A 22,923-nucleotide genomic window follows, 5' to 3' on the forward strand; every position below is an offset into this window, starting at 1 on the left:
TCAAGCGGTAAAACTGGCAGCCGTGGGTTAGAATAGCGTACAGAAGCGGGAATCACGCCAGTCCGCGACGAGTTCTCCGTGTGGCAGCTGCGCTCTCTTGGTGTCGTTACGCCGGGGGTTGTTCGCGCGCTCGATCGCACGTATCGCTACGAATCGATCTCCAGATGCACAGAAGAGCAGTGAAAGCTTACCAATTAAAAATACGAGATTCAGTGAGTAAAGTTCTATTTGTGAGAAAAATAGTGAAAAACGAGAATCGTCAAAACGCAGCGGCTCGATCGCCATATTCAGTCCAGAGGTAGGTGCCAGAGATTGTTTGCCTTTTCTCGCGATCCTGAAAATAAGTATCAATGACACAAAGCAGATCTCAAATCATCTCAAATCCTCTCAATCTTTCCTTTTTTATTAATTGATTCGTTTAAATGCGAATCGCGTTTTTTTCCCTACAATTTTACATGATATTTTGTAGCGCTTTTATTTGTTTGTGTACGGAGTTTAGTATTTCTTTCGACTTCATTGGTTCTGCCCTATAAAAGGCATCTCTAGCATATAATATGCTACGTTGGGCAAAAAATTATTTTAATTTTACAAAGTTTTCCATCTTTTGTAAATTTGTATTTTCGCGCCGAGAAAACCAAACTCGATGCGAAGCTAACATTTCGATTGTTTGTGTACAAAATCCGGGATTTGATTCAAATTTTTTAATTTCATTCATTGCAATTAGATATATAGTATAATATGAAATATATATAGATATTAGATATATAGAATGCATTTATAAAAGAATTGCATTTCGAAGAAAATTATAATTTCTTGTACAAAAATATTTGAAAATATATGAGAATATTTATAATTCATGGGTAATTATTGAAATAGAGATATCATAGAAATAAACTTGTCTGAAAAATTATCTGCTTCGATTACTTGGACATGAAGATTCATTTTTAAGAAACTTATTAAAAGATAATATTGAGAAGTTTGCGAAATCTTATTGCTTCGAAACGAAGTTCGCTTTAGATGAAGCGATCTGAAACGCTTTATCGGTGTCTATTAAAAACGCTTTCTAAAATGGTAAAGCTATTTATACGCTCTAGTAATCGTTTCCTAGACGACGAAACAGATTCCTAGGACCGGGAAAATTTATATCGTCATCGTGGTACAACGAATTGGTGTATAGGAAATACCGGTAACTGTCATTTGGCTGATACAAACACGGATAGTCGATCGTAAACAGAAATTAAGGACATCACTGACGTAAATTACCACGGTGAACAGGGACGTACGAAAGTGGTCAGACAGGATTTATAGATAGATATGCCAGATACATATACTCGATGTATCAAAGATCGAATACTAGCAAATTCTAGCGAACTCTAGCAAATTATTCAAGTATACGTTGTCGTCGATTATTAAACATGCCACTATCTGTGCAGCAATTACATGATAATCAAAAATTGAATATATCGAGCAATCTTCCAATGAACGATGTATAACAAGTGGGAAATATGCTAGTTTTGAAGGCGTGAGTCACTATACGTCGAACAGACAACATGATTGGTCAGAGCTATGGGAATACTATAATTGCGAATTGTTAATGAACCTTATAAAGTGAGTTTGATTTATACGTCGCACAGTTTTTTCTTCACGATAGAATGTATAAATATCGATCTCTTCCACGGCAATTATATATGAAAATTAACGATATAATAACTAATTCACTTGATCGAATGCACGTGAACTATTGTCGCGCCTCTCGATCACGTGACTGTAATCGGGAATATTCCGTCATGAGCATGACGCATCTTCGAAGATTTTATTGAGAATATTAACAAAAAAGAGAGAGAGAGAAGGAAAAAGTGGGATATTGATAGTTTCCATTAAAGTTTCAAATTACGTCACTAATGAAATTTGAAGTTATATCTATGATTCCAGCAGCTTCAAGCAATTATCTAACTTCCTTTGTGAGAAATGAAGAAAATTAAGAATTTTCATTGTTTCTGCAGTTATAATAGCGATCATATTTCACTTCCTTATACACTGTTTTGATATTGTCTTCTCCGTACACAATGTATCTTGTCATAATATGATAATATTGTTGAAGTGGAAGTCCTGAAGTTTATTAATTTTGTGTTCAAGGAAGTCGAAGTAGAATTTGTTTACTTGAAATATTGGTTTATGAAAATTTTAATTAACATAACGCAATTTCTCTATATGCTGATATGAAGCATATTCTCACTCGTAAACGAAATTTCAGTTACCGAAAGAATTATTATTAATTACGTTTCGTCGTTACATTTCTATAATCCACTTTATCATTGATGTTTAAGTCCCTTTTCAGGCTTGTTATGTTTACGAATTGAAATGTGAAAGTCAGTGACGTGTTTATCTATTCGCCTGAGCGTACTTACAATGAGTAACTTCAATATTCTGACACCACAAAATTTTTATTGTATTGCACTATAATTTTGTTTATAACGGGAGAAAACGTAAGTAGTCAGGTATAATATTTAGGCACTGTGTCTAATTAACAATAGTATAAATTTTATTTACATAACATCCAAAACTTGTTAAATAACGCGTATTAAATGAAACAATGTCTAATTTTAACATTACTTGAATATTCGGACACTCTAAGATGTAAGTAACTTTTTCTTAATTTTTATGTTTTATAAGTGATTTAATACCTTGTAGAATAACCTCCTTGACTAATAACTTCCTTCAAACGTTGGGGCATGTTACAAATTAATTTTATCAGGTATTCGGTATTAATATCTCCATTCTTCCTTTTATCGCTGTTTCAACGCTTCTTTTGACGTTATTGCAGTTTTCTAATTCGCCTTTCTAGTTCGTCCCATAGGTTTTCAATGAAGTTTCAAATTTGGTGATTGAGGTGGAGAGTGTAACAATTTTAGACAGTTATACAACAAATATTCCTGTACAATATGTTTAGGGTCATTTTCTTGGTAGTATTTAAAAATATCAACAATTTCCATTTTTTTAAAACGTTTAAATACATATTTTTGTCCCTAATGCTATCAATAAAAACTATTTCACCCGTTTCAAACGTTGCAATAGATTCACACACAAGCATGTTTTCACCACTGTGCTTTACAGTGGGTTTCATATTTTTAAATTTAGATTCTTTATTCTTTTTCGCCAACCACTCTTTGCCAAAAATATTAAATTTACTTTTATCGCTAAAAATTACGTCATTTCACCATGTGACTTCTTTTTAAAATTATCGTGCATAATTTAATCTTTTCTTTCTGTTTGCCTCTTTTACAAATGGCTTCTTTTGAGCAACTCTTCCGTTGTGACCACCTTTTTTCAGTGCTCTGCGTATGGTTTGGGGATGTACCTTCTTCTATCTCTATCAAAAGTTCATCAGCTAGTTTTGGAGCACTTAATGAAGGATTTACCTTTATTTTTCTTATTATTTTCCTTTGGTCAGTGATATCCAACTTTCTTGGCTGTCTTTTTTGTGGTATAGATTCTATACGATCTTCTTATTTAAAACTTTTAATTATACCTCCTACTGTGCTCTTACTTAAATTAAGCATGGCTGCAATTTGTCTATACGATTTTCTATTAGCATTATGAAAAATTACGAGTTGGCGTATATTAAAACTGGTATTATTTTTGCCTGTCATTATGATTTGTGAATTTCACGAATATCGAAACGCAACTGATGCTACGAGGCTTGATATGGTATTTATATGTAGACTAGCATGTTTGTAAACAATGATAGCCTTGGAGTTCTGGAATACAAAGTATCACGAATGTTACTGCATCTTTGTGTCCGAATATTAAAGTAACGTTAAAATCAGACCTTTCATTTAAGATATATTATTGACCCAATGTTACAAGTTATGGAAATAAAATTTATACTATTGCTAACTAGACCTTAGTATTGCCTTAATATTATATCTGATCATGCATGTTTTTTTTCTGTTGTAAAAAAAATTATAGTGGGACAAAATTAAAATTTTGTGGTGTCCGAATATTAAAGTTACTCACTGTATATTTTAGAAATGTACAAGATATACTGTTAGATGTACACATACTGTAATTATTAGCAGTCAATTCAACATTCTTTGTCAGAAATTATCATGAACTAAAGCTTAAATTAGTTCTGTTATTAATTCTGTTATTAAAAAGTATATATAAAATTTCTACTTTCCTGATAACCAGTACTATCGTTATGAGAAAAACTCGATAGTTTTGAATATTGATAATGCAAAAAATACTTCATTTCCAAAGGAGAAGGAGATAAAGATGAAGAGAAAAAAATATTTATACTAGAATAGAGATCATTCTGCACTTGGTATGTTTAAGAATTTCAGTACTTCATTATTTAATAAATAAGTGAGTGTCATTGCGGATTTATCGTAAAACACGTGATAAGTGCAAAATATGATCCTGTTGTCAACGACTAATCACGCAGCACGCTTCGAAGTGCGAAGTTGCGAGAGGAAATTAGACTGGGTATGGTAATTTAATTATGTCGACAAATAGCATGTCGATAAGTCCAAGGCGAACTGTAAATCACAATTTGTTACTGTTCATTAGCACTCACAGCTTTGAATAATACATAGTTTTAATAATAGTTTCTATATATCAGTACATAGTTAAGATATATATGAAGTGAAAAAAATGTTATAAATTCATTATTTGTATACAAAGAATACTGTAAAACGATTTTTAACTAAATTTGGAATTAGGAAACTCAAAACGGAAAATCAGTTCGCGGAAGTAAGAATTACTCATACTTGGCGTAGCGTCGCCACTCATTATTTCACAATTTCGATATCATTGCACGAGATCACCAAGTATAACAAGTTATTAATAAAACACGCGTTTAGCCACGCGCTTTGATTCAAAATGAGATCCACGTACCACGTGCTGAAAAACGTGTTCATCTCGAGTCATTGGCAGACACTTTCACTAAACCTTTTCCTAGTGTGTGCTCCACTTTTCATTTATGCTCGTGTAAAATTTACTTATATATGCCTTTTCAGTATTCCATGTCGAAACAAGTCTATGAACACAGGTTCTCGCACGATTGTTCATAGCCACCGTTCAATCTAATTTCATGAGTTTGTAAGTCAATAGTAGTATTTCATTTGAATAAGTGACAATAAAGATTTTCAAAGCAAATATTTCTTATACGTAAGTTTCTTAATACACGTTTTATAGAAAAATGTACTGGAAATGTCTATAGATATTATCTACGTATAGTACGAAATATGGTAGAATTAGATTTTGTGGTAAAAGTTTGGATCGATTAGAAATTTAATGATATTTGGATTGATGTCATTCTTGCTATTTTGTGAATGAATTGGTGAAATGAATGATATTTTCTGATTCAAACAACAAATAACAGTCGATTGTGTAGTCGTAATAGCAGTTGCTATTAGAAGAATTTATTTTCATGAGAAGATATTCATGACTAATTTTAGAATTGTTCGTAAATAGGATATTACTGTGTCTTTTTCCGTTTGCGGTAATTGTTCTTGTTAAATCACATTCGGAGACTGATGTTCCTTTGAAAATCGACACTTTTATTTGTACGAATAAACTCAGCTTATGAACCTTTTACACTTGGTTTCGGTCTATAAACTCAAGGTTAGGAATACATGTAGATCGCGACACCGTATATAACGTTAGTGGAATATTCTACGCCATTTCAGACATACTAACACATTTGTAAATAATTATTACACAGTCACGTATTCACGTGTTCATTAATCAGTCACATATTATAAATTATAGAAAAACGAAATCTTATCTCATATTGAATTTGAAATAAAAGCAAGGCTCTGTCTTCGATGAACAATGTTACTAACAACAATAATTAGTTTCAATGTAACTAATGAACAGTTGCATTTAAATACGAAAAACCTTAATTAGTATATGAGAATATACTCTGGCTATTCAAAATATTCACAAATATTGACAGAATTAAAAGTTCCGAAGCAATATTTGTTGTTTATCGAGATTCCGAATTTTTCGGTTCATTTCACAGGATTTGGATGGGATTTGCCGAAAGATCACCTCGCTACAATTTGCATCCATATCTCCAATTTATCCAAGAAACCAGAAATTTTACTTTTACTTTTTACTCCTTTCTTTTCCCCTCCATTCTGTTTTTATTTTCCCGCGAAGATGCCTATTTGCATTGCGTTCATGAATTTTGAGATAGCACATATGTATCCTTTTTCGACATAAAACAGAGAGGGAGTACTTTACCTCTGAATAATTGATTTGGATAATGTCCTTACATTTCTTGACTTATTGTGTCGGCGATAGAAACGAAGAGATTCGATTGAAATCGCGGAGAACGCCTCTGCATGACGCATTAGCACATTGAATACCACCGATTAAATAAAACTTTTTAGAAAGAGCATTGAAAGCTGACACATGAGAATGTTAATTTATATAATAGAAAATAAAGGAGTGATGTTATGCAGTAGAACAGAAGTGATGCAATTTCCAATCAAAGTATGAGCTATTCGTCCGTGAACGTGGACGTAAAATAATTGACGAATCATTCTCTGAAGTGACATCACCACCCAATAAAATTTCTGTTAATTTGACAACATTAACGTGAAACGAATCAGCTACATAGTAAATACATTATCTTCTAAAACTTCGTCCATCTTGATGATTAGATCAAGTCGAAAGTCTTCCCATTCTTGAAACACTAGGTTTGCTGATTTATAACATACATAGACAATTATAATTTTTCATTTTCTTACTAATTATAAGAACAAAAAATGTAAGATCTATAATTTTGATGTTTTTGGTAATTCTGGTATTAGCATAATGTGTTGTTATCGTATTGTGTGATTATTAATTATCAGGGAATAATGTATATGATACGAGTAAATGTCTGAATTTACAAAAATCAATTGTTCTTATAACAGTACAAATACCAAGGTAGACAAAGCATCTTTAGCACGGGTCACATTTAAGCGCGATATCAGCTAAATCATATTTGCCTTTCATTTCGTCTTCGTCTTTCCTCTTCGTCTTTCCTCTTCGCCACTCTTCTTCATCTTTTGTTTTCCTTTTTAATTTAGGTTCACTTCTCCTTGATTGGCGTCTCCCTTCTCAAGCGCTGCAATCTCGTGAGAGTTACGATTTTGACGTCAGTTTCCGTGTTGCGTCTATTAACCGACGATAACTCTCACGATATCAATGACGCAAATTTATTTACTAGTTACATACAATGTCTGTGTGCATGCATGTTCTTTTCTTTCCTTTCGTTTTACTATTCGTGCTCTCGTATCATTTGTTTGAGATTGTGAATCATTTATTGAATCTGACCACTGACTGGTCAAAATCTTCTTTTGTCAATTTATGATCATACTATACGTGATCGTATTTAAACCGATATTGTATAGTATTACTAGTGACCGTGTGATTTTAGTTTTCGTTTTTTTTATATTTGCGGATCGAATACGGATTATAAATAATTGAAGGTTTTTTGTAGATGTCACTCCAAGTGCAAAAATTGAAAAATGTTGCTTTTTTAACATATAATTTCCTATATGTCAATAGGAATACTGTAGTATAGAATTTAAGAGCAATTTCCATTTGTAGATAATAATAATGTTACAACTAATTTAACGTTAATAGTGTTAAAGGATAACACCACTCTTACGTCTAACATTTCCTCTGTATAAAACAATGTAAATGGCATTAAGTGATAGACATGCTCGAACATATAGATACTAAATATCACTAATTCTATAACAATTCTTGCACGAAACATTGTAATATATACTTTTTTAATAAAGATAAAAAGAACATCCTGAAAAAATGTATCCTTTGTTTTGGTACAAGTTATTTAAGAACAAACAGAGTTGATATTTACTGTTTGCAAATTTAAATGAATAGCACATTCAGTTTTCTTCGCAACTAAGAAATAGCACGTACAGACTTCCTTATAAATACAATTCTTTTTTCGATGAATTTTGACCGCATTAGTGCAAGAGTTAGACAACTTTGTGGTGCATTTGGATTATTGTACACTTAAGATAACTTTTGTAATAATCAAACCAAATCGAATGTCGAGAACAATTTTATTTTCTAAAAAATTTGATATTTGGTATTTACAGTGTTGTCTACAAGAGGTCTTCAATTATCGATCTTTTTCTCTTTTCGCTGCGTATTTTATTATCAACGTACTTTCAAGGTACTTCCATAGTTAGAAGCGTCACGTGCTTAGGTACCCATGACCCCTGTCGCGAACATTCAGACGATATTCTAATGTATGACTATCTGCTGCGAACCGCGTGACGCAGGTCAGAGTTCAAAGAATTCCTCTGCATTCATTGCGTGACAATGGAAATCGATACTGGAATAATTGAAAAAGTGTTCGCACGATTATCTATCAGTCAGCCGTTTACAATGCCACGAGGCTACTGCAACTTTCGTGCTGTGTAACGTGTAACGTTTTTGACCACGATGAATCAATTTATTAAAAGAAATTTATACGAAGTACAAGGAACGCGATAAATCACGTAGGACTCGTCTGTATGTGAAATTGTGAGATTATTTAAATAAGATGATTCTGCAACGTTCCGTGGTTACATCAGTTTTATGAAACTCGTATCAATATTTAGGAGAACATCGTGACTTTATTCGGCTTCGTGTTTAATGAAATATTAGCTGGTTTTAGAGATGATTTCATCAACCTTGGAATTACGTTTTGTTCGATCTTATGAAAGAATGAAGAGTTTTATAATAAGACCAATCTGACATTTCATTGGACAGTTTTATCGACAGTTTTATCGGTAATCTTTAAGGCTTTTGTGGAAGCAATTTAATGCAGAGTAGGAAATCATAGTTAGTGACCACGAATTCATTAACATGTCTTTTTGAATTTTTTTATTAAGATATCAACAGTGTGAATAAAAGGTTGTAACACAAAATAATTGAGAAGAAAGTACGCCACAAAGAGTAAAAAATGAAGATATTCAAAGATATATGAAACAGGAAAAAATCACTATATTGCCACTCATATGAACATTTCGATAAAACAACAGAATAATTGCGTGTGTTCTTATCTAGTGACGTCGATGAGGTGTAATTATAAAATATACAAGACAAACGTAGGGTGCGGAAGAGACTACCAGAGGATTAGCGTTCTATCGATTATACTATCAGTCAGGTTTTCATTAAATAGAAAATGCGGAGCATGTATTCTAGTCGCGCAGTTTATTTTTCTACGATCGTCGAACAATCAAAATGAACGAAGAATAGGAAATATAACAGAGAAGATTAAAGAGAAAGTATATTATCTATTATAACGTATATCAAACTTTTAGCACATCTATAAGTTGACGTTATGTTTGGGAAATAATGCATGTTTTTATCAGGTTTTATACGTAAATTTCATTTTCATAGTATCAGATTTTTGTAACCATGCGAAAGCTACTAAATGTGACTACCACTGGCGAATATTTTGTTCTAAAATTATTAGATGTTCGAGCTATGAACAGATATAAACAGTTACATGGAATTGAAAATTTTCTGCAGTTAATATGCACGATATTAATGAATATCTAAAAACAGGAAGAGCAGCCATTTCGGTGCATTAAATGACCCATTAACTTATGAGCTAAGCGGCCGCAGAGTCGATTGTTTGCTTTTCTTTCATTAAGCGGTGCTCGTGGCGCAAGGTGTAAAATTAGGTTAAGGTTAAGCCATGTAAATGGCCGTGTAACCATGTAACAGTTGCAGCCTCGTTGACGCAACGATCGACAGAAATCGCCGGGACGAAAACGCGAGTCTATGCAGAGAAACCAACGGTTATGTATAATTTATAACAGGGAACCGCGTATATTAAATGTAGAGTAGCGTTAAAACGTCACGTGCGGTATAGTATAGTACGCGATAACGGGTTATTCCCGAAACGCGAGAAAGTATACACACAGATCGATCTTCCGTTCAGGAAGTCTGTATTCCACGAAACCGTACCTCGTGCGAAAATCGATACAAAAACCGCTACCAGAGGCTAATTTTTCTTCGTCTTTATTTTCAACAACCAAATAATCGTACGTGCACATAACCATTTATTCGACATCGCAGCGCGTCAACTTAGAACGTTGGTAGCAAGCACTGTGAATGCGAATTGCAAGTGTTTTTATTGAAAGCAGAAACAGAATAGATGCTTATTTGACGATCATGAAGAACGATCGAGTAAACATCTTGTGCTGATTCGATTAACTGTGCTTCGTCCGTTTCCAAGAATATTGTTTCTAACCAGTGTACTGAATAGTGTTCGATCTAAAGAAGATTGACTTATAGAAAGCAGATTTTAATGGACTTCGCGGAGATGTAACGTGTGTATTTATGTGAACCGTGCACTGATCGATGGTGCAATACTGTTTCTCAATGTAATAGCACCAGGTATTTGTTGTCTGTATTTATCTATTAAATGTCGCGAATCCCAATTTTATATGTTTTACTTTGCTGATTCACATTACATCATCTATCTCTCGTATTTCGTTCGATTTGACGTCGGTATAGTTGCATTTTAATTTTCGTTCCGCGTGATAAAATAAAAGCAAAAACGGCAAGGTATTAGTTAAGTATGAGACCAGTTAAGTTTTTACCGATTGTATACGGCGATATCGCACAGGTAAACATGTTGTTGCAAAGTAAATGTATAAAAAACGGAAACGTTGATGCTGATTCGGTTCTTAGGCTACTGCATTTCTCTCACGTTTCTCATGTTCACGTTTTCTGCGTAGCACGTGTATTTATTATTACGTGCGACATTGTTGTTCTAATAGTGAAAACCATGCAACCTTGATCCATTTTATCACGAACAGTGAACGTTTGAAATTAAATTTAAAATGTAGGCGATCTTCGAGCATAAATAATATTTGTTCGACCGATGGTTCATTTTTAGCTCAGTGTGAAAAAAGGATGACAAAGTTAAAGCAATATGGCTGGAATGTAAATTAAATATTTTATGTGTGAATGAGTTCGTTATTTATCGTGCTATTGTACCATTTAATACTTTAAATATGTTAAAGATACGATAAAAGCATGTGGTATAGTTGTGAAATGTAGTATAGTACACTGTCATATAACAAGGAAACAGCGATTTTTTTTTAAAGAAATTATTTCATATTTTGCAACAGAGTTTCGCTTTCTATTTTAATCAAATATGAAATTTTTAATTCATAAACATATAAGCGTCACATTTTTATAAAAATTACAGTTTTATTGCAATTTCCACGCAAACGTTTGAAATTCTTTTCAGACTGTTCTATGTTGTCGCTGTCGTTGTTCTAAACGCACTTCATTCATTTCAATCTATCACAGTTGGTTATATACTGTGCAATTACTTAAGGTTTTATATTGCATCGCTCCCGTCGTATCATCGGGCTATTGTTTTGGTATCAACCAAATGGCTGGCAAGAACAACAGTTATCCTAATCTGTTGCTAACGTTTTTTAATTGCTATTACCGTGTCTACTATCTGTCTATCACGCGCACATTGTTTATGATTTCTTTAACATCCTATAACAATATTTAAACACACGCATATATATACATTTTGTAACAATATTACTTATTGCAATATTATAATATTATTCTTCGTGTGGTATCATAGAAACATATTTTTGTGCTTAAAGCGTCTTGTACACTATGTAATTTGAGGTTAAACGATAATTAAAGGTAATCAATGATACACAGATCTATCGAAACGAAATTTAATTATTAGAGATTAAATTAATCGATAATGGCGCGTATCCGTTTTGGAAATTCTTGATAGTACATATAAATATGATTTCGATTCGATGTACATATCATAAATCAGTTAAGTAATCAAATATTTGCACGTATATAACTGCTTATGATTGATGTCTTTGATTACCTTTTCCTTTTTCCATTGTCATCATATTGTTGCGATAATTCTATCACCTGGGGAGGAGGCTTATATATTTTCCTCGTGTTTCAAAGTAATTGGAAATCAGGTTTGATTTTACGAGTATCATCCCTTCTTATCTCAATTCTTGGAATTGCGTAATATTTCTTCTCCAAGTCATTCACTGTATCGCGAACCATTTATCTTATATAGAATACCTAATATGAATTATTCGTAACGTTTTAATAATTCAGTATTGCGTAGCTTCACGGTTACTCCTAAGGAAATGACGTAATTTATTGCAAAATGTACATCGCTTGCAATTCAGAGATTATTGACGTGGCTATTCACCCATGACTCAATATTCTGGAAATCGCTAACAAAACTGCAAATCCGATCTGAATATGTTTCTAAAGTGCCAAAAATATCGCTGAATCATTTGTATGCTTTTGAATTTGATGAAGCGTGAATTTATAATACACATGATAAATTATAAACATCTTTTACATTTCATTGAAGCGATTAATTTTCAAAAAACCAAAGAGAAAATAATAAGATTAATATAAAAATATCAAAGTGTGTCGAAATTAAAACAAGATTCTAACTGACGCATTCTGTAAAATACCATCACGCCCACTGATAATCCTTCCTAATCCTACCACCACTCCTACTTGAGTCATAGTGTCTTATCTGTTTCCATAAGAAGAAAATTCCTGTATCAAAAATCATCGGCAGGTATGCAGAGTAGAGAAAATGACGGCTGAGTTGCGTTATGTGGAGGAAAAATGGAGGTAGAACGTGACAGAGGCTTGTCTGGCTGTTATGACCCGATTCTACCGTTGAGAAAATTCACACGTACGCGAGACGTCTATCATGAACACTCATTGTTCGTGCTGAAATTAAGCGATGCCCCATTCGCAATTTTGGGATAAAGATTTCCTTTGTGGCATGTATTTTCCGCTTTCAGAATAGAATGGTAAGAAACGGTACTGGCGATATCGTCTCATAGAATATTCACAAAGGAACTACAATTAGAATCGGTAGAAGCTTATCGATGTCTCGGGTACTTACTGCAAATATATGTGGGATAAACCGTACATAAACCAGATATATTGCTATCCATATGTCGTTCAATTATAAATCAGCAAGTGTTTGTTAATGTCTGTTAAAAGAATGCCTTTTTTTTTTGTTTCCGATTACTTCCAGTTCTTGTTCAGCCTTCATCTAGAGACACGTCCTGGATTTTCATAATTACGCAAGAGAAACTTCCATGATGTTGCAAATAGCGGAACAAACCAGATTACTAGATGTGCTCTATTTTTAGGTGCCGATTTAATTCTATCTCTGTGTATGTGTGTGTAACTGTTCAACTAAATTCATTTATTCTTGTGTCAGTGTTCTACGTCAAAATACTTTGAATTACACGTTATATAAATAATACCATAAGTAGTTGAGCTATAGGAGTATCAATTTTTCTAATTGATTTTAGATACTATAATTGTAATGCAGATTTTTCTTGTTTCTTTCATAAAGAAAAGAAGGAAAGGAAAAGAATAAAATTTCTACTAAAGAAATTATTATCAAATTCTATTCGCAATTACCTTCTCCTTTTGTAAAGATCACAATTTGTAAGAAGTATACCCCTTTCGTGGCCAAACTTACATTCTTGGCCATTATTTCGTACACCTATGCAAATGAAAATCAATTTCACGTGTGCAATAATAGTCATGCTCTCGTTTCGGAGTATTCACGTGCAAAGTGATGAAAAAATCACGCGACAGTACATTGAGCAAACGAGGGAAGAGAATGATTTTATAAAGTATTGCACGTGTATTTAGACAAATTTATTTATGACAAATGAGCGATAAGTTTAAAAAATATCATCCCTTATCTTTATGATTTCTGCCCCGTTATCAGATGTAATCCTCAGGTATAAAGACGTAACTCTGTATGCCGCAGATAGGCATAACTCCGTATTTTAGTCGACCGGGAAGTGTGGCACATATCAAAGTACGAATTTGCTCGTGTGTTAAGTGCCATTTAGGATATGGACGAAATCAATGGTAAATTCTTTAGAACGAACTTGGAATTATCATAATCTTTCATTCATATCAAAGAGTGTTTACGATATCGAGTGTTCTCATATCAAACATATAATACAAAAAAAATCTATCCAATTTTCAAAGTATCGCAATTGTGACTTAGCATGATTTAAATATTAAGTAACAATAGTTAAACGCAAGATAATAATTTAAATATTTGATTGTTCTGAGAAATTACGACTTCTTTCCTTTCTTTCTGCAGTTCTTCGTACTGCGTTTCCCTGCTTCTATTTGTATTCATTCGTCTTTTACAAATTCCATTATTGAGATACCTTTACTCTCTTAATTTCTTGCGAGAACTGTTTCAAGGAGATAAGTTATATAATTTAAATAATAATACGTTGCTGATCGTCGGTATTTAGTTATAGTTAGGATTTGAATATCAAAAGAGAATAATTTGTAATCACGCTACATTCATTAATATTCATATTCTTCTGCTATTTGTAATTACGCATCAGGTTTTCCTTTTTTCTTCATCTTTCCACTTTGCGGTGTTTGTGTTCTCTTTGAAATTTGTAATTTCTTGGTATCGCATCAGTGCAACGATAACGTGAAATGTTGCTTTTTGTACTGTTTTCACCGATAAGAAATTTGCAAACATTTATTATCGTTTGCTTTACGAAACAAACGCATATCTTCCAAAAAGTCCATCGTAAAAATATACTGGAGTTTTTAACCAATTCGTATTATAAAAGTTTTCAAAGTGTAAAGGTTAACATCAATATTTCCTCGAACAATTTATGAACTATATTTTTCCTTATGGGCGATTAGGAGGACGAATTTCTCATGTCATACGAAAGAGCACGCGTGATCTTCGATAAAGAACATCGTTCGCATTTTATAGTCAGTGAAATAGATGCGTTAATATTCGATTGGTTTTTATTTCTAAAATAGCATACGGCGCGGCGGGGCAGAGAAGTGACAGATATCGATCGTACGATTGCTGATGTCCGAGATGGCCTACCTTTGTGGTATATTCATTCTCGTGTAGCCTACTTTTTTCTATCTTTTTTTTCTCGCAACCGAAGAATATTTATAGATTTTTACTTCACGCGGGCATATTTCTTTAACACTCGAAACAAACTCACCGCCGATCGATTTATATTTCATCATGTTTACACACATTTCCCACATTAATTACATTCAGCATCACCCACTTTCAAGAAACTTTCATATTTACTCCAATACCATGCATAATTAGCTGCCGATTTCTTTTGTATAGAACAATCATAAAAACCACCAAGATAAAAGTAGAATATATTTATATAAGATTCAAAGAGGATTTTGAAACCAGGGAAAGCGTGTAAGACTTAGAGTACGTCTTGATTACGAGATATCAGCTTCAGCAGGAATAACGTCGTTGAAATTTTTCATGCGACAGGGGGTAATAAACATTTTCGTGGCAGAAACAAACTTTCGTTGGAACGGGTTATCTTTTCTCCAGAACCCTTATTTATCGTTGTCCTTGATTTCATTGTGCGTCACTTACCAAACTTTTATTGTAAGTCATTGTCGCTAGACAAACAATTGCTTTGTTCGACTAACCCACTTCTACAAATAAGTTTCCTACCTTTTACCTGTCCGTAACGATCCTATTCGTCATTTATATTCATTGACTTCCATTATAGCCATTAACGCGATATTATTGTTTACAAATTTTCATACATATTTTATTGACGAAGAAAACGCGTTTTTCTTCTATATCTTAAATTGTGGTTGAATTTTACTTTGTAATTTGAATTCCATGTAAGATTTCATTTATGTTGACTTCTTCTAATTTCACTTCTTCTAATTTTTTACTAAACGTGAAGTGTGAAAAAGGTAAGGTTTTATGTCTAATCTGAAATTCATTAAAATTCATTTGTTGTATATATGTTTTATATGTATGTATTTAACGATTAAAAGTGTAAGAAGTGAAAACTAAGTGGACGTATGTCCCCTTAAAATACATCATGTTTGCTCGAGGTATACTCAACATCATGCGTGATCTGAAACGAAGTTCAGAAACAGAGTTGTGTCCACTATGTCATCGCGCATCGCGCGAATCAATATCGTACAGTTGGAAATAAAGTACGTGGCAATATCCTCGCCGTAGTTATATATAGCGTCATTTTCTAAAATTGATCGTACGTACATATGTCAATCTAATCAAGTCACGGAAGTGGAATATTACCTAAAAATAAACTGTACTTTGGTATATATCTACGTAGAGGTTTGTCTCTCAGTAAAGATCAAAAGGTTTTCTACTATAAAAAAATTTTCTAACAATAGATACACACTTTTCATACCTCGATAAATTTAGTTTCAAATCCATTCATAAAGTCTAAAGAAATATATAAATCAGAGAAACTATATCTAAACCAACAATTTCGTCTGAAATGCCAAACGTTAGTTTCTTCATGCATACGCTATCGTTGTTTATGTCATTGTTCAATGATTTAGTGTCCACAAATTAAATCCTCTACGTCACCCAAAGACGTGAGCCTATTTTCAAAATGCCAGTGAACTCTGTGAGATTTCCCGAGTATCTGAATTAATATTTTTGAAATTTGTTCTAAATTCAAATCTTAATTTTCAAATTCAAATTCAAATTACAGAATTCAGAAAATTATTACAAATATGAAATTCAAGTTAGAAAGAATTGTTCCATTACTAACTGATGGAAGCAAAGATTCAATTAATCAAGCGATCTTTCTTCTGAAAAAATTCTGAAATCATTATCATTTAATAATAAAACAATGATCTTCAGAAGAGCCGAGATTTATTCCGACAAATTTTTTCTTTAACGCGGTGGGCGATCGAACGATATACGACAGTAAGGAAATCTGTCTGAAACTTTTCAGGAAAGTTGCAAAACTGATCTCTGTTTGCGATTTCAGCAATGTCCTTGGAGGAGTCGCGGCGTTCGCAGCGTCCCTACAGGTACGGAATGGTTCTCCTTTGCGTTGGAGCACTGATAAACTGGTTAGGCCTCGCGGAGAACTACGTCGAACCGGTACGATATGTTGGTGTTGCTTGCATAATCGCAGGCGCTCTTCTCATATGTGCCGCAATGTGTTGTTGGCTGCACGCACCGCCAAGTAGGGCAACCATGCACACACAACACACAAATCATCCAATCACAGCACAGGTAAGTCTCCATTTTTTAATCCATTACAGCGATAATCATTTTATCTTTTATCGAAATTGTCAAACACGTCAAGGAATACAAATTTGTCATGAGTAGAGATTGCGAATAAGTTTAAAGAATGATTTGGTATCATATTGGTATATTTTGAAGAAATTAATCAGACGTTGATTTGATTGATTGGAATATGATTCTTATTTTATGACTGAATTATCTTTTTCATATGCAGCATGTAATTGTTGTTAAAGAAAATACAAAACTAAGTAATATACCTTATACTATAAAGTGCAATTCTAATAACAGATCGAATCATACGTCTTTAATTAGCTAGTCGAGAGATGAAATTGAAACTTCTGTGAGCAACAATGTTCCAAGAAAATTTGAGATCAATATTTTACTTCTACGTTTGACTACATCTTTGTATTTCAAGCAACTTAAGAACTAGTCACGTGCATACAGTTAACCTATAAATATATTGAATTCGAACAAACTCCCGATTAAACAGATAATATTTCTGAACTTTAGCCGCAGTGACAGTTCACTTAACATTGCCAATATTTATGTATTCATATTCTAAAATCGAGAAATCTATCTGAATCCTTTCTCTCGGAATGACCCAAGATAAAACAACAGCTGTAACTCTATTGACTGAAAGAGTAATTGAATCTAATTTCGATTCTATTCCACGTGTTAAAGTCCTTACTTTCCCCGCAAACGGCTCAATTTACCACCGGCAAACTTTTGTTTGAGTTTAAGGATTTCGAAACATACTTGATTGAGACCTCCGAAAATTGCAGCGTTTTTCAGATCGATCCAGGTCAACTTCCTATTATAGACGGCGAACCGGTCGTCTATAGCACAAGTAATAGTACGCAAGGGAACCGTAATCACCAGCGTTTGTAAACAGGCTAGGAGATAAAAATAATATAGTTCGATCAAAATTATTGCAATGACTTTTCCTCGCCTCATAAATCGCTCGCTAGCTCCTAAAATCGACATAGTTAACACATGCCATGTAGTGTTTTATAAAGCGGCAATAATTGCTGTGTACTCCTGGTACAAATCAGCTTCGTCAAGAGTGAAAATTTATACACAACGTTTAAAGTTCGATAGGAGAATGTTCGGTAAACGAAATTAATTTTCGTAATTCCTTTTGCTCCACAATTCATTATACATATAGTTACAGTATACAAGCATAGTACACAGTGCCGCTTATAATTTTTCGAGGATTTATTAAGTATTAAAAAATCGTACTTAGCTTTAAGATCAATAGATTAAAATCAATACTAGCTACTAATAGATCGATCAATAGTAATATCAATAACAAATCGGTAAAGTGACAGATAGATGATAATAATGTAACATTAACCACGTTTATAAACATAAGTAGTAATAAGTGATGTATATCAAGATCTGTCAGGTTATCATTTAGAAGCTAAGTATATTTGATACAAAACCGATTTCCATGGAAACGGAACCGTATTAAAGAAATTGTATTCCTTTTTTGTGGTCAAATATCTTACTTTACAGTACTATTTTGCGGTGTATTCTGTATAAAAGTATTAAAAAATCACTTTTGTTCGTTTCTTGTGATATAATTTTCACATGAATGCGATCAATGTATCTTTATAACACGTAGTATGCTGCCAAAAGTTACAATAAGAAATAAAATTTCTAATTCATATAGCCATCGGACTAAAAATTCTTATCCCTCGAACAATTATAAGCAATATCGTTAGACGCGATCGCACTACTTTCACAGGTATTATGTAAATTCTGGGAACCAGACGGTCAGAATCCTCCGATTATCACTGAACGAATTCTTTTGTCGCACGTTTTCCTTTATCTTTTCGCGATTCTATCATATCTTTGTTTGCAACGTTCTCTTTTGTCCTACACGCCCCATTGTGTCTACGCTTTCATTTCACTCGAATTTTGGTCATGCAAAAATTGTTCTTTCAAAAGCTGTTTCTCTTACTTTTTTGCCTCTCCTTCACGTTTTCTGCATTTTGTCTCTAAAACGATATGTGGGCGTAGTATAGTCGTGTGACTTAGAATAGCAACTGTTCCTCTTTTCGTTCACGCAGGGAAACAATAGAAATGCAAAGGTCTGTCTGTGGCTCGATGCATAAAGGAGGTCGCTGGTAGTTACAGTACACTTATCTACTACTGTAAGGATATTCACCCGGAAGCACGTATCTATATTTATCGGCGGCCATCCTTCGATTATTCTGCCGTGTCCCAGCTGCAATAAACACATTTAAAATAGTTGTCAATTTTCTGTTATGCAACCTTTTTTTACAGTAATTAACATTTTAAAATCAACCTGCTATTAATAAAACAGAACGTCAAGAATGTAGAATCATAAAAAATACATAAGAAATATTCATGTTTTGCAAATAATATTTCAGTGTTATTAAGTCAAATGGAAATATAGCGATGCATTGATATTCATTTATACTTCCAGATTATCATCTATTTCCATTACTAATGATCTCATCATGGATCATTAATTTTTAATTATTAATCTTATTAGCGAAACAAATTAATCTGACAAAGATCATGAATGCGATTATAAGATATTTATTCATGTGTATATTTAACAATAAGTATAACAAGAGATTTAATCCCAAAGTGCATTATTTATTGTCGTGCAATATTATATAAGATACATTGATAATTTCTCCTAGAAAATATGTATTTGAAATGAAACTTCATGGTGTTCCTTCAAGTATGAATTTCTATCATAGAATCTTAGTCGCATAAACAGGTCCAAATGAATTAAATAAATAACTAGGAAATTATCAAATACCAACTTCTATAGTTGGCATCAAGTAAAATATTCTAAACAACAAAATCGTGCGATATTTTTACAAATGGCTTTTATATCAGCTAGATTATTTCCAAACGAAGAAACGCGATCATTTATCGATCTATAGAACAATCACGAATGAAATCGTGAGCCGCTTGAGTCAATAGAAACCGAACGACCAGTGCCAGCATTGCAAAATCTCTAATTTGCGATTTGTACCTAATGAAAAAAAGCCGCCAGTTTCGTCGAAGAAAAAATCGGCTCTGTTCTCAGTCATTCACCCAGCGATTCGAGCCGACAAAACGATTATGCAATTTTCCGCGAAGCTTTCTTTATAGCCTCGAATAACCGCGCTATTTTCATCCTGTTCTGTATCCGGCGTACGTAACTCTGCGGTAAACGCGCGCCCTTTCGTGACTTAGATCCGGCCAGCTATAAAGTTTCTAAAGAGTGTCGAGGCAAACACGTAGGTGGATATCTATAGACCAGTCGCGATATATATAGAAGAATAACCATTTTGGGGTTAATATCCTTACGGTTGATCGTGTAATATTGTCATAAAATATTAACGAGATAAGAATCGATTCGTACGAATTGGATCGGAGGGATCACTTTCGAAAGGCAGACGTTGATCATTCATGGCTCTAAGTATAGAACTCTATTGAATTACTATCGTCTTGTACTTGAATATATATATTTATATATGTAAATATATATATATATATATATATATATATATATATATATATATATATATATATAATATTATTTTATAATTTTTTCAAACACTGATTCGAGTGATAAATTCTATATCACGCAGATCGACGATCCTATTCACGTAATCTCCATTGAGGAACCATCTAGTGGATCCAGACAAAAACCACCAGATTACGAAGCAGTTACGGACGCGCCACCTAGCTACGACGATGCCATCAAGTTGAATCCTAGTCATCTATTTAGGCCGAACAATAGCAACACGTTGTCATTACCAACTGTACACAACATGGTTCCTAGAACCGTGGAGATTGTTTCTAGGGACCCGACGCCGTCGCCGCCACCGCCTTACGCGAGGTAAAATACAATTACGCATCCATTGCTTTCTCTTCAATGAAACGTTCGATTATTTAGTTGATGGATTCTCAGTAAAGTATAAAAAGAACAGGTGTTTGACGTATTGTGTCGTTCGTAAGTCGTGAGAACTAGTTAGCCTAGCCGCGTCGTGAAACGTAGGGTGGGGATGGAACGAAGTCAGGGAATTCCATACATCAAGGAGGAACTATGATGCAATTTCACTTCGCGGTTTATTACAGGTGATGCTACGAATTGTTCTATAAAACTTGGTTATGTCATGATATACTACGAATATGGTATTAGTTACGTCAGAACTCCGTTCATCTAAACTTTTCTGTGAATAGTGCACTGGTTTTCCCGCTATTTAGATAAGATTTTTTCATTCAAATAATAAATTTAAATAACAAGAGATTGTATAATTAAGCATTAAATGCCCTAATAAATGTTCTGTTATATCTGTAATGTATGAGATTCGATCGAGTTTCTGAGAATTCGATGAACTCCTGTTGAAATTTTATTGAAAGAAATAAATCTTTTATAGATAAATATGCGTACAGATTTTTTATGTAATTATACAATTATATTGATGATTTCTCCTTATTTTAGGTGAAATATTTGGCAATACCACTCATGATCGCGACAAGAAAGGCTTGCGGCATGCTAGAGTTCCTGCGTATTGCAATACATCTACCAACCGGCCAAGTACAAGAGTGCAAAGATGGTACGAACCATTCAGCCGTTCGTCATAGCTGTTACAGCACCGTCAAGGATGGGGGAGCCTCGTTTAAGTAGACCTCTTTTAAGTAGACTAAAGATATTTGTGTTCAAAGAATCAAACGAACAGTTCTCCAAACGGGACTCCGCTTTTGTTACTGAATCAACGCAACGACACGATCGAAGCTAGGATCGAGGGTAGAGTCGTATTACATTGGTCGTTACGTTTGATCGATGGATTCCATGAATCTGAAATAGATGGCGAATTTTGTTACAAGAACTTGAGAAATTCGAAGAAGAGAGAGCTCAAGAGAGTCAAAGGGAATGTAAACATTGTGCCTTCTGCAAAGCGCCTAGAGAGACACAAGCCTAAATGTTTGCACAAGATACTCATGACTTGATACGTAGTTCCAGAGCTGTCGAAACTTCAAGTGAACTTGTCAATAAACCAGTATAAGCATGATTAGCGAACTCGTCTGGCTAATTTAGAGTGAATCTAAAATAGCAAATACGAATTGTCGATAATTCGATACACTTCGTGCGTTTGTACATTGTTATATCTGTACACAATCTATAAACTGTATCCATTGTCATTAAAAAGAATAGGATTTGCTATGGTCGAAGAACTTAAGAGACCTTTACGTGGCCTTAAGAGACCTTAAAAGACGTGTAGGAAATGGAGAGGGAAGCCCTAAATCGTGTCGGAACTAGAGATGTTCTGAATTTTATTGCTTAGACAATCGCGTGGCTTTTTAGAGGAAATACGTTTGCTTGCCATATAATTTCGATGATTATCATTTTTACACGATGTACATACCATATGCAAAACTCATTCACACGTCCATTTTATTGTGATATATACGATTATGCAGGTATTATATAATACGTTACTATGTCAAGTTCGACGTTGCTTTGTGAAACAAGACTCTTTTTTTATAACGAAAATGCAAATATAATGATAGGCAACTTTTAAACCTGAGTTTCTTTTCTACACCACTTCCTTATAGCGTTTTCTATAAGATTCGAAACGATAGAATTCTAATATGGCCATAATCGATATGAATAAATCTTAAGAGGTCTTCTTAGTATGACGGGCTAAAAAATTAATCTTTCTCTTTCTTTTTTTATAATTTGACATCTTGAAAATATGTCCATAAAGTGTTAAAGTTTAATTCTCAATATTGGCAGAGATCCATGCTTTCGAAGA

The 22,923-nt window shown here is 33.5% G+C and overlaps 1 protein-coding gene and 1 long non-coding RNA gene across 4 annotated transcripts; both read left to right on the plus strand.

Moving 5' to 3' along the window:
* The first annotated feature begins 26 nt into the window (after positions 1 to 26).
* LOC138181117 (uncharacterized) lies at positions 27 to 22,690 on the plus strand. Of its 3 annotated transcripts, none has more exons than XM_069115692.1 (4): positions 27 to 298; positions 16,872 to 17,122; positions 20,752 to 21,002; positions 21,609 to 22,690. In XM_069115692.1, the coding sequence occupies exons 2-4, from the start codon at positions 16,874 to 16,876 to the stop codon at positions 21,610 to 21,612; spliced, it is 504 nt and encodes a 167-aa protein (XP_068971793.1). In that variant the 5' UTR covers positions 27 to 298; positions 16,872 to 16,873; the 3' UTR covers positions 21,613 to 22,690. The 3 variants fall into 3 exon arrangements, with proteins under 3 accessions (XP_068971793.1, XP_068971794.1, XP_068971792.1); XM_069115693.1 differs by lacking the exon at positions 27 to 298 and adding an exon at positions 10,213 to 10,419; XM_069115691.1 differs by lacking the exon at positions 27 to 298 and adding an exon at positions 13,861 to 13,953.
* LOC138180972 (uncharacterized) lies at positions 863 to 5,483 on the plus strand. The gene is made up of 3 exons (XR_011173412.1): positions 863 to 2,498; positions 3,970 to 4,157; positions 4,344 to 5,483. It is a non-coding gene; the product is annotated as an uncharacterized LOC138180972 (long non-coding RNA).
* Positions 22,691 to 22,923: the final 233 nt, after the last annotated feature.

Source organism: Bombus flavifrons, chromosome 6, assembly GCF_040668555.2.
Source record: "Bombus flavifrons isolate JBK064 chromosome 6, iyBomFlav1_principal, whole genome shotgun sequence".
Classification (NCBI taxonomy): domain Eukaryota; kingdom Metazoa; phylum Arthropoda; class Insecta; order Hymenoptera; family Apidae; genus Bombus; species Bombus flavifrons.

What these genes read in the sequence shown, in the direction of transcription:
- LOC138181117 (XM_069115691.1), top strand. An exon ending in ATCATCCAATCACAGCACAG is followed by an intron (nt 17,123 to 20,751) that starts GTAAGTCTCCAT and finishes TATATCACGCAG; the next exon opens with ATCGACGATCCTATTCACGT.